The sequence below is a fragment of the Nicotiana tomentosiformis genome, chromosome 8 (assembly GCF_000390325.3).
Source record: "Nicotiana tomentosiformis chromosome 8, ASM39032v3, whole genome shotgun sequence".
NCBI classification, from domain to species: domain Eukaryota; kingdom Viridiplantae; phylum Streptophyta; class Magnoliopsida; order Solanales; family Solanaceae; genus Nicotiana; species Nicotiana tomentosiformis.
Genome location: NC_090819.1, coordinates 32197373 through 32211005, shown reverse-complemented (window position 1 = coordinate 32211005; position 13633 = coordinate 32197373). Strand labels below are relative to the sequence as shown.

General features: G+C 38.7%; 1 protein-coding gene across 1 annotated transcript; it reads right to left on the bottom strand.

Annotated features, from left to right (window-relative positions):
* Window positions 1–11480: 11480 nt before the first annotated feature.
* On the bottom strand, window positions 11481–13276 carry LOC104113297 (phospholipase A(1) DAD1, chloroplastic-like). Its single transcript, XM_009623416.3, has one exon. The coding sequence runs from the start codon at window positions 13186–13188 to the stop codon at window positions 11764–11766; it is 1425 nt and encodes a 474-aa protein (XP_009621711.1). The 5' UTR covers window positions 13189–13276; the 3' UTR covers window positions 11481–11763.
* Window positions 13277–13633: the final 357 nt, after the last annotated feature.

Below are 13633 nucleotides of genomic sequence, written 5' to 3'. Positions count from 1 at the left end.
CACGCCAAACGATCAATATGATCTTTGGAGGGAATGAGATTAACGGGGTCACCTTTTTGGCAATGAAGAAGACGAAAGTGTCAATAACTCATAGTAAAAGACTCTGGGAAGATGATATCACTTTCATGGAGGAGGACGCAAACGGATTGCTATTATCGCACAACGATGCACTGGTAATTTCTTTAAATGTGCTGGATTTTAAGATTAAACGTGTTCTAGTGGATCCAGGAAGTTCGGCTAATATTATACAATGGAGAGTATTGGAGCAAGCTAAACTCAACGGAATCATTATTCCGGCAACAAAGCTTCTCGCTGGATTCAACCTTGCGAGCGTGATGACCCGGGGAGAGATTTTCTGCTCACAAATGATGAAGGAGTAATGAAAACAACTCTCTTCGAAATAGTAGATGATGACATGGGGTACAATATCATCTTGGGAAGGCCATGGTTACACGAGATAAAATTTGTACCCTCAACATATCACCAATTGCTGGAGTTTCCAATGCCCGAAGGAATCAAGCACATAAGAGGCAATCAACCGGCAGCAAGGGAGATGAATGCAATCTCGATTTTCAGTTGCAAAAGGCAGGAGCACACGGCATAAAAATTACAGGAACAGGCACCTACTCCCCAGCTAGAAGAAGTTAGCCCGGGAGCAGAGTCGTCAGAATATTATCAGGTGTCGAGATATTTCCAAGTTCTAGAAAAGATGGACACAACGAAGTCCACGGCGGAGGAACTGGAGCAAGTTTCTTTGTTCGAAGAATTCCTATAAAGAAAATTTCATTTGGGGACAGGACTGCACCTGGAACTCAGGTATGGTTTTATTGAATTCCTTAAATTTAATACCGATTGTTTTGCATGGTCCAACGGGGATATGACAGGTATCCTGATGGAAGTAGCCGTGAACAAGCTGAGTTTGGATCCCAGTGTACCTCCGATAAGACAAAAGAAATGGCCTATTGTCGAGGCCAGGAATAAATTTGTCAAAGAAGAGGTAACCTGCTTTCTTAATATCGGTTCGATCTGAGAGGTAAGATATCCGGACTGGCTAGCCAATGTAGTAGTAGTTCCTAAGAAGAACAATAAATTTTGCATGTGTGTATACTATAAAGACCTTAATAAGGCGTGCCCGAAAGACTCGTTCCCACTGCCAAATATCGATCAAATGATTGATGCCACGGTCGGGCACGAGCTAATGAATTTCCTCGATGCTTATTCCGAGTACAACCAAATCATGATGAACCCGGAAGATCAGGAAAAGACTTCGTTTATAATGAATTCCAGTACATATTGTTACAATGTGATGCCCTTCGGGTTGAAAAACGCCGGAGCCACTTATCAACAGCTCGTAAATAAGATGTTTGAAAAACAAATAGGAAAGACTATGGAAGTTTATATAGAAGATATGCTCGTTAAGTCTTTAAATGCAAGTTACGACCTTAGGGATTTGCAAGAAACATTCGACATCCTGAGGAATCATAACATGAAACTTAATCCCGAGAAGTGCCCGTTCAGGGTTAGTTCTGGTAAGTTTTTGGGATTTCTGGTCTCACAAAAGGGAATTGAGGTAAACCCCAACAAAATCAAGGCCATATAGGATATACCAGATCAATTGTCGAAGGTAAACGAAGTCCAAAGGCTCACAAAAATATTAGCATATTTGAGCAGGTTCTTTTCCCAGTAGTCGAAAAATGTCATCATTTCTTCACACTACTCAAAAAGAAAAATAATTTCGAATGGACACCGGAGTGCCAGCAGGCTCTGATGGATCTGAAGAAGTACTTATCAAGCCCTCCATTGCTCTCAAAATCAAAAGAAAGTGCAACATTGCTAGTCTACCTCGTAGTTTCAGAAGTTGTGCTAAGTGCAGTTTTAGTACGGGAGGACGAAGGTACGCCTTATCCCGTTTATTACGTTAGCAAAATTTTAATAGTAGCAGAAACTTGCTACCCACATTTGGAAAAACTGGCCTTATCCCTCGTAGTCACTGCTAGGAAGCTAAAGCCCTATTTCCAATGCCACCCGATAGCTGTGGTAACTACTTTCCCTTTGCGAAACATCCTCCATAAACTTAAGCTCTCAGGCAGATTGGCCAAATGGGCCGTCGAAATGAGTGAGTTCGACATAGTATATAAATCAAGGACTGTAATTAAGTCTCAAGTCTTGGCTGACTTCGTGGCTGATTTCAGTCTGGGACTACTGCCTCTGGATACTAAGGAGGCAGTAATGGTGTCGGAATCGACATCGGGGGTTTGGACCTTATTTATGGACGGAACATCCAACATAAAAAGGCCCGGACTCGGAATAGTCTTAATCACGCCTTCGGGGGAAACCTTAAGGCAAGCCATCAAAACGATCCCTTTAACTAATAATGAAGCAGAGTATGAAGCTTTGATTGCAGGGCTCGAATTGGCCCAGGGACTTGACTCCGAGGTTGTTAAAATTAAATGTGACTCGCAGCTGGTGGTGAATCAGGTCTACGGGATCTTTGAGACCAAACAAGAACATATGAAATAATACGTGGTAAAGGTCGTGGCTCTTTTGGCACGATTCCAGGAGTGGTCAATTACTCATATCCCAATGGAGGATAACGCATAATCGTATACATTAGAAAATTTAGGATCATCGACGAAAATAAAGGGATCAAAGTCCGGGACGGTAGTACAACTGATGAACTCAGTCCTGGATACAGATGGTTACTATGAGGTAAATTTGACTAGTCTGATCTAGGACTTGAGAAATAAAATAATCAACTATATCGAGCACGGGAAGTTTCCCGAAGACCCCAAAGCATCACGGGCATTACGCGCCAAAGCTGCACGTTATAGCTTCAAGAGAGGCCAATTGTATAGAAAATCCTTCCAAGGGATATGCGGTAATCACTCGGGTGCAGATGCTTTGGTGCTGAAGTTGGTACGGGCAGGATATTACTAGCCTCGCATGGAATATGACGCCAAATACTTCATACGAAAATGTGATAAGTGCCAATGCTACATACCCATAGTACACCAACCGGCAGAACCCTTAAATTCGGTTCTGTCCCCATGGCAGTTCATGAAATAGGGGATAGACATCGTCGGACCGCTGCCACCGACTCCCGGAAAAGTAAGGTTTCTTTTAATTTTGACTGACTATTTTTCTTAATGGGTGGAAGCAGGCCCTTATCAGAATATTGGAGAACGTAAAGTGGTCTATTTCCTATGGAAAAATATAATTTGCAGGTTCGAAATACCAAAAGAGATAACATGCGACAATGGGCCATAATTTATCGGTGAAAAAATTACAAAGTTCCTCGAAGATTTAAAGATAAAGAGGATCAAGTCTTCTCCTTATCATCCGAGCGTAAACGGTCAAGCGGAGTCAATAAACAAAGTGATTATTCATAACCTCAAAAAAAGGTTGGAAGCGGCAAAAGGAAAATGGCCCGAAGAATTGCTCGGAGTTCTATGGGCCTACCGAACAATGGCCAAATCGAGCACAGGAAAAACTCCTTTTTCCCTCGTGTACGGTGCTGAACCCCTAATCCCGGTGGAAATGGGCGAACCCGCTTTGAGATATTTTCAGGCAAATTAAGAATCAAACAACGAAGCAATGTTAATCAACTTGCAACTGCTCAAGGAATGCATGGACTTGGCGCGTGTAAGAATAGCAGGTCAAAAGCAGAGAATGGAGAGATATTATAATCGAAGAGCCGACCTCCGTTATTTCAAAGTAGGAGATTTTATTCTGAGAAAAGTAACCCAAAATACTCGGGAGCTCAACGTGGGGAAGCTAGGCCTAACGTGGGAAGGTCCCTACCAGATTTCGGCTATCACTGGGAAAGGTTCATACGAGTTGGAGAACTATAATAGAGACAAGTTGCCTAGCAACTAGAACGTGGAACACCTCAAAAGATATTATTGTTGATGAAAATTATTCAAGCGGAAAGTATGTGCTGCACTCTTTTTTGCTTCGTTCAGTTTTTGTCCCAATTGGGTTTTTCTGGCAAGGTTTTTAATGAGGCAGCGATAGAAAGCATACTACAAAGACATCAACAATAAGAACTTTGATAGTAAGGAAAACAAACAAGCTTCCACTCGGGGACGGTTAGATAATCTTTGGTTCGATAGCAAATTCCCACTAGGAAGTTAAGTTTGCTACCGAACAGAGGTTACCCGACCGTTCACGAGCACAAACCACTAAAGGATTATTAGATATTCTTTCGCTCGATAACATGGACTCCTAAGGGGAAGTAATGTATGTTGCCGAGTTAAGGATTATCTAGTAAGACTCAAATAATGTTTGAGCAAAAATATGTCTTTATTTACAAGAATGTGCCAAAATGGAAAAAGGAAAAGAAAAGTTAAACTGCAGTGTCTCCGAAACCAGGAGGAAGAGAAGTGTCTGCATCCTCGAGAGAAGTAGGTGGGTCCACCGATGGCTCAACATTTTCATCAGTTTGGCCTTTGGCATCGTCATCTTTCGATTCTTCTTCAGTTCGCAAAAACTCAGAACCGGAACCAGAAGAACTAGAAGCATCAAACTGCGCCAGGAGTCCATTTTTAGCAGCCAATTCAAGCTCTCAGACCTTAGCAATTTCGGCATCGAAGTCAATGACATGAACTTTGTCCTGTTTCAATGTTTTTCTCCTCATCCTTTACATGACATAAGTTTTTTTAACAACGAGGGAAGCCTATCGGCGCTTGAGTTTTTCTTTGAGTTGGGTTACCTCAGCAGAAAGTTTTTCCCTGGCGGACCTAGCAGATTTGAGGCTGACATCAAGGTCGCGAATAATTGAACTAAAGATCCTATTATGCTCGATAGTTTTCCTGTACTTCTCTTCTAGCTGGGCGTGTTTCGCCGCCACAACATTAAGCTCTTCAATTTTGGAGTTCAAGCCTACATCTAAGTTAATCACTCTTTCAGCGGAGGTAGCCTCACGATCGGTTGCGGCAAGAATGACGTTATGGACTTCAACCCATTTGGCCATAGCTTCGTCAAATCTAACCCTCATCGGACCAATTTCTAGGCTAAGGGTTATCACTTCTTGCTCACTTTGCTGCAAATGAGCTTCCAACACAACAACCTCAGTAGCTTTGGTTTATAGCTCCGAAAGGCGAGCAACATGTTGCTCCCGCTCTGTCAAAAGATGATCACGTGCGAAGGTAATCTCTTCCTTTTCACGAATCAATCTCTGAAGGCCCTCGGATGCAAGAAAGTTGGCCTACAAAGTAAGAAGGGTGAAATTTAGGATATGCTTACACCCAAAAATAGAAGAAGTAATAAAGGAAGAAAGAAACGTACCGCTGCTGTGTTGTGCATGGCGTTGTTCAACAAACACTCTCCCGAGAGTGCCTGAATCTTTTTCTAGTTTTTCTCTGAAGCCAAAGGTTTCAGATAATTAGAAAGCTCCACCGGTCGGGATAACAAGTTACATCCGGTAGAGACCGAAAGAGTAACGTTCCTCCTCCTTTGTCGATCTTCAGAAAGGGCAGCATAATGTTTCCCCAAATTCCCATGAACTGGGGACTGTGGAAGAGGAACACCCTCTTTATGGTCAGGTACGGCTAGTGGAGGCGATGTAGCAACTGTTGGTGGAAGAATGGATGAAGATGGAAGTGATGTGGCAGTTACTGGTATTTGTTAAGATGGAGATGAAGCTGATGGAGTTGAAGAGTGAGAATCAGTTGCATCAAATGTAGTGCTGGTTGTTGGATGCTCGCTAACCAAAGACGAAAATGACCCGGTAATCAGCCCCACAGTACCGGGCACAACAATTAGGGCTCAAAAATGGGAGTTGACAGTATCTACCAAATTAAACTCTCCCCAAAGTGTCGAGGTATCATTCTCGGTTAGTGTAACTCTCTCAACAGGTTGAGCACCCTGTTGAGATGATGAGGATCATTGTCTTCTATGTAGAGAATCTCCCTCATCACTAGCTTCATCATCATAATCAATCATCAAGGTGTCTATCACCGCCCCGGAAGGAGGACCAGTAGCCATCGCCACTGGAGATGACTCGGGGTCATCAATCTTTGCCTTTTTATTCTTTTCCCCGGCCACAGAGGAACGTCTTCTCTTCGGTTATTTATCATCTGGTCGGGGACTCCGTAAAGAAGTGTTTGTGCCCGAAACAGGCCCGGAGATACCTGTTCGAGTAAGTGCCTCATGAAGCAGCCTCGCTGCATCAGCAGGATCAGCCAAGACGTCCTCCTTGGGGACAGCAATAGAGCCTGCAAGTAGACCTAATTTTGTGAACAATTCAGAAGGGTTCAACCAAGTTCTCCATATACCAAAAGAAATGGAAGCGAGGTAAGTTAAAATTACTATGATTTTTGGACTTTCACCCGTATTTAAGGGCCAGTTATTTCCACAAACGAGTTTCAGGCATCGTGACGTCCAAGATATTTTGAACACACCGGTCCAAGCCTTCCATGACTAACAGGATCCATCGAGTTGATGAAATAAACGAAGGATGGAGGATTAAAACGACTATATAAAAATATTTAGTAAAAGGAAATACTAAACAAAGAGCTTACGAGTGCGGTTCCAAGAAAAGAAAATGTGTAAAAGTAAAGGGACCTGGTAGCTAAGGTTAAACTCCGCAACCACGGAATCAAGCTCTCCACTCAAAGAAAACGCACCCAAAGTAAAGGGATATGTGTAAAAGTATGTAAACCTTTCTTGGGAAGGGTCACTCGCTCCAATAGATTAGGAGCAATGATAACCAACCCATGGCAGCGGCAGTCTTCCTTCACAGCAGGAATACTGGAAGGACGAATGGAAGAGGGGTACCTACTAACACCCCATGTATGAGGGTTAGCAATAGGGAATTTCTCTTCTAAGTCCTTTGTGGTACTGAGTCTCCTTGGGATAATGAAACCCACTGTTGGAGGAGCAGAGTTCTTGGCTTTTTTCTTATTCTTTGAAGAACCGACACGCTTGGAGGAAGAAGCCATTGAATAAGAAGAAGGAAAAGGATTTTGTTTGAAGAGAATTAGAGAAAGGATGGAGAACAAAGATGCAAATCAGAAGTTCGAGAAATTATGAAGTGCAAAGGAAAAGAATGATGCGTATAAGTAAAATTTTGGCGACTAAATTTATGGCCATGAGTAGCTCCATAATCGGCAAAAGTTGTGCTGAATCAAAGGATGACGCGTGTTCGGGGAATTAAATGCGGAGAGACGTATGTCTAATTAACCGTCAGAAGCCTTCAGAGGGAGTTATAGTAATTCCTGCCAAAAGAGTATTTCTACCAATCTTCCGGTAATACAAAATTATGTCACCAGAAAGCAGGGGAACTATTTGTATAGGGTAAAATATGATATGACACGTGGTCATCTAAAGGAAAGACGCGTGGAACCCAAGACGGGTATGATCGAAGACTGAACACATCCATTTCGCTTGTCACCAGAAGGGATAACGTTCATAAAAGTGTATTAAATACTCTGCGCCCGGTAGCATTTAATAAGGAATATTCTGCAGTATTAAGAGCAACTAGGGGTGGGCACAAAATCTGAAACACCGAATTCCGAACCGAACTGAATCGAACCGAATTAATTTGGTATTTCGGTATCGGTTTTTTCGGTATACTTCGGTACAGAAATTACGGTATTTCAGTATGGTGTACATTATTGAGTTTTTGATATTTCGCTATTTCGGTAACCAAAATACCAAAATATTTTAGTTCAAGCCCAACTCTATTTCTATTTTCTAGCCCAATAAGTCTAAGCCCAACACCCCGATTCCCATAATTCCCTAATCCCTTAGTGCTCCTAGCGGACTCTTTAGGCTTAGAGACAACACACTTACGGGCAGTAGCTTCTTCTGCCTACCCTCTTTCCCTTTTTTTTTATTTTCTAACCCTAGACTTCTCTCAAAACTTGCAACATTGCTTGGCTGCTGCTGATTCACGACTACAATAGCAGAGGGCGACAGCGACTTCACGAGCTCGGTAGCAGGTGTATGCCCTCTCTATTTTTGTTGCATCTAATTATTGTTTAATTCTGATTTCTGCTGATGCTCGTTAGATGGCAGATGTTGTTGTTGTGTTGCATTCTGCTGCTCGTTTAAAGAAGTGCTTGAATGGACAATTGTGTTTATTGTTTAATGTAATTTAATTCTGCTGATGCTTGTTGTTATTAGCCTCGTTAGTTGGCTAGTTGCTTGGTATACTTGAATTCTACTAAAGTTGCTTTATAAACTTTAGTAGGCTGCTAGCTTATTCAAATGATGCTTCTTCAAATGATGCTTCTTCACATATTATCTAGCATCTAGCTTAGCACATCGTGTCGAGTTCTCTGTCCACTCCATTTATATTATATATTTCGGTGGTGTATCAAATCGAAACCGTACCGAACCAAAATAAGAAATACAGAACCGTACCGAAATACTTTGGTACGGTATTTGGTATACACAATTGATAAACTGAATACTGAAATATCGAACCGAAATTCTTAAATACTGAACTGAAGTACTGAATGCCCACTCCTAAGAGCAATGACCCGTTACAGATAATTTAGCATTTATATTCACCGTTACATCTTCATCAACGACCCCCATAATTGACATTAAAGGAGAACACGATCCTAGGACCTCCTTCCCTAGACGTACCTATAAATAGTGAGCCCAATTATCATTATAAAGGACACGAATTTTCTGGCTAAACTTACACTACATTCTATACAAAGCTTAATACAATCTTACTTTCTTGCTTTTTGATCTCATCATTATTGTGTCCGGAAATCTTGTTCTCGGAACTGCCATCTCTGCTATTTCATCTATATCTTAAGGCTAAGTATTGTACATTTCTTCAATTATTGCATTATTTCAGGATCAAATTAGTTCACTTGTCTAGAAACCACATATAAATTCAACTGTATCATTTTACGGGTAAACAGAATAATTCAATCTTACTTTGTGTTATAGATAAAGTTTTGATAAGTGAATATATATTTAGTAAAAATTAAAAAATTAGACAAACACGTGATCTATTAAAATATTCTTATGGGAGAATATTTTTAGTAATACATGATAGTTATTTCTTAGTCATCTAACAATAATTGTTCGTTGATGTATGCTTTCAAGGTTTACCATATTTAATAATTAAATTTAAAAATTAAATATGATACCTAAATAGTGATATGTTCTATTTAATTTTAAATAAAAGATATAAGAAATCCTGGCATATGAATATGGAAGAACAAAGAGATGATTGACGCATTGCAATAACACTTGATAAGAAATTTATATAACCCATTATTTAAAGTAAATAAAAATGAATGCACTTTATAGTTTTAATATTACATCCGATGAGAAGATCCTAAATATTTTTGGACATTTTAAAAGAAAATTCTATATAAAATTTTAAAAGTACATATAAAAATTATATATTTATAAGTCGGTTTGATTAAGTTTTGTTTTACTCAATACCGAATCAAATCAAATCAAACCTAATAGAATTTTTTTAATTAGTTTTGTTTGACTTTTCGGTTTGATGCGGTTTTTCAGTTTGGTTTGAACACCCTAATTAGTTCATCCCAATGAAGTAATTTTGAACGACGCCTTGTATATGTGATAAATCCACTTATAAGTATATATGATAATGGGATCTTTATAACAATATCAGACTAATTCATTATTTACTTTTTTTTAATATGTATATACAGATTATATATTAATTATACACGATTATATATACATATTATACATGAATTCTCTCTCTCTCTTTCTCTCTCTCTCTCTCTCTATATATATTGTACATTCTCTGATTTTTTTTCGTTAAACAGTTGGATGGATAATTATTTAGGTTAAGTTTTTAATAATATAATATTTAAGTCATTAAATCAAATAGAATATAATAGAATTTAGAACTCAAATTCATAAAATATAAATTTTGAATTCATCTCTAATTTTATCACACGTTATATGTGGGACCAGGACAAACACCATCTACATCTCCAATTATGTGTAATAATTATCTATTGTGACAAAGAAGTAATGAGTCATTTTTACACGAATTAGTTCACCTTGGACGATCATATTATCCTAGCCTTTTCATTGTTAACGTATTTGCATGAAATTATGACACATCTTATAACCGGGAGGGGTATTTATGTCATTCTACCCATACTGGACCCCTTTTCGGTATGGACGGCGGCCCGATATAGAACAAAAAGCGATTGCATGTGCGCCTACAGTGGTCGAACGGGGTCGGTGGTGCAATGGCAGACTACGTAATTACAGTCTTCATGACAGGATGCTTCCGTAAACGCCTATTTCCTTCAGGTAAAAACAAAACAAAGCTTTTTGAGACCACGCCCCATTGAAGTCTATTGTGCGAATTGCACTTTATATAACACTTTGTAATCCTAAAAGGAGTAGGCAAGAAGCATTTATTCATCACGGCGCATGCTACATCCTTCTAACAAAGAAAATCAACGCTTAAATTATTCTCATTTTTACACCAAGGTATAGAGCACTTTATGAACAATTTTGGACATGGTCCGTACAATTTGAATGGACTTCCTTTAGCTATCTATTTCTTTATATATATATATATATACTAATTAATTACTGATTGTTACATAGAGAGCCGAATTCAAATTTGAACTTTACGGGTTCTGTAAGATTCTTAGCATTACACCTATTAGATTATTAATAGTACAGATCTACTATTTATTGTAATCTTAATAAATTTTATACTTAAATTTATATTCTACGTCAAAATTATTGAGTCAGATGAACTTGCTGTTATAAGGCTACATTCGCCTCTATACATATATTAGTATCGAGATGGATCTAGGGCATGTTTTATGTGGATTTTGTCTAAATCCCTTGTTTGTGGTTCGAATTATGATGAAAAAGAAAAAATTTGAACGTACATATATATTAAGATCCCAATCTTTTTGAACTCATTGATTCTAGATTTTGGATACGCCTATGTTTCATCATAGAATTTTTTAGACTTCATTTAGTTAAGAAAGAATGATACTTTTACTATTTGGAGAATCAGATTGTTCTTTCTTTAATTCCGATTTTTCAAAAAAAGATACCCCTCCGTTGCATTGTATAGAATGTGATTCAGAGGGCACGAAGTTTAAAAGGTAAATAATAAAAGACTTTTGAAATTTTTGGTTTGAAATATGTCACATATATATATATACTTTAATTTCTGTGGCTATAAAATCATATTATTAAGGATAAAATGTGTTAAACTTAACTAATTATTTTTAAATATAGAAATACATCATTCTTTTTGAAACAGACTAAAAAAGAAATAGTGTCACATAAATTTAATTACTTTTAACTATACAAATAGTGATAGTGTTGATGTAATATCAGTCCAACTTGTTCACTATACTAAATATAAATGTTCACTTTTATTTGTCCAGTTCGGAAAATCAATAGATATTTACCATATACCTATATTACCCTTCTTATTAAGTATACGATTTATTTTCAATCCATTATCCAGTATATAATAAATAATAGGGATGTTATAGTAAAATTATCATGATATTTATTGTTTCTCAAGGGGTGTACTAATTCAATAGTGGACGAAAGGGAGTATATATTCACATATATATTAAAATTAAAAAATTATGTCTGAATTTACATTGTACATTAGATGCGTCTAATCATGTACTCCAAATCCAATTATCCAATTAGCGAGTACTAAGGGAGTATATATTTGCTTTGTGGACTTCAAATGTGGTGAGCAGGGCAGGACGGCTAGTGGGTGAAAAATAGGAACAGACTTATGAAAAGTTAATGGTAAAATTAGTCGTCATTTCTGTTACTTTTTACATAGTTAGCTTTCTGCATCATCTTTTTGGCAGTAGCTCTAACAGGACAATTTGAGCTAACAAATCCATTAACCAACTGAAGATAAGTCTTTAATTCATGGCAAGCTGCAATATTGATCCCATTAAGGTACGGCGAGTCACTGCTACTTAGACGCAGTTCACACCCAACATCTGCATATACCCATTGAGTATCTTCCACAAGCTTTTGGATCCAATGGCCACCTTTCTTGTTGGTAAAATTATCGTTGTTGTTATTGTTGTTGGTATTGTTGTCGATGACAAAACCAGGGACTTTGGTTATAAGGTCGTCGGAGTTGACAATGCGCAAGATTTTTGTGCCTTGTTTGTCAAGATGGTGTCGGAAGCTGTGGTTCCCGACCCTTGGACCGCCAAAAGAAATAACTGTAACGAGAGGTATCTCCTCTAAAGCTTGTTTAATATCGTAGGCCATCAGGGTGGCTAACGCTGCCCCGAGTGAGTGGCCTGCGATGGTAAAACTTAAAGTTTCACCTGGGTAAGCTTTTATGATTCGGGCTATTTCTTCTTTCACCATGTCTTGTAGACTGTGACGTGTGCCCATCTTGGATGTATACAAGCTTAGGAAACCGCTTTCGACCATTGGGCAACAATTAACGGAATATATGCTGGAACAACATTTATTACTGTTGTTATTGTTATTATTATTATTATTATTTGAGAGAGGTGTGAGAGTAGCTCGTAGATTCTCGAGCCACTCCAAGCAAGTTGCAGTGCCACGTAAGGCAATGACAACGTCCCTTCTCCCGAGTCTTGTAATTTCTCTTTGGTCATGGCAAATCGCGACATAACCAATCCAACTCGACTGCTTGGCCATCCAATTAGGTGCTTTATCCACCCAACTTGGAAGCTGAATCCCGCTAGTGGCTTTTAAGTACTTAGAAACACGATAACCAGTACCTGAAAAGCCGGAAAATTGGAGCAGCTTCTTTTTCGAGTATTTGCACATGGCGTATGAAGGAGAAGAAGGATCAAAATTACAAGCTCTATAAGCAGCTTCAACAAAATGACCATATCTGATTATTTCTCCACGTAAATTATCGTTGAGCGGATCAAGCAAACCTTCCCAGTTCTTGATCCCTTGATAGTCCATCCAATTCTTGCCCAGTTCTTTCGGGCACTGTCCGGAGAAACTGGGCATTGACAAGGCTGATGATGTTGAAGCTAAATTCCCACTACGCTCAACAACATTCCAGCCAAGAAATAAATTTTCGAGGTTTTTCGGGGATAATGTTTGCATGGTGAGGTTTAAATTTCTTGTAAGCCTGTTTGGTTGAGTAATGGTGATGCACTGGAATGTAGGTTGTTGAGGGGTTTGTTTGAAGCTGGTGCATGGCTGTACTGGCTTAAAAGAAAGTTTCATGATTTGGATAAATAAATGGCTTCTATATTATGCTTTTTAATGCAGAAACTTATAGCGCTGCAAGAGGGACTAAAAAATATCTTTTGTGCACTTTAAAAAAGTTAGCTTCAAAGTGACCATTTTATAGTTGCATAAAGTGCAAGCGTATCAAATATTGACTCTCTACACCATGATTGATTATATTCATACACAGCTGTGTGGATCATGTCAGAATTGATAAATTAATAACAAGTACGTATTTGGTTTAATTTTTATTTTTGTTTTCGTGTGTACATATATAATGATAAGAAGGGGTGGGGTTCGGTATATAGTTGGTAATGACAAAAGCCAGTATAACAGGAAAAACTGCATACTTGGGGTCTAATGGGTTATTGATACATCAAAGGGTGAAGAGGCGGTAGTGGCAGAGGTGGGGTCGGATACCGATCTGAAATTTAAATTTTAT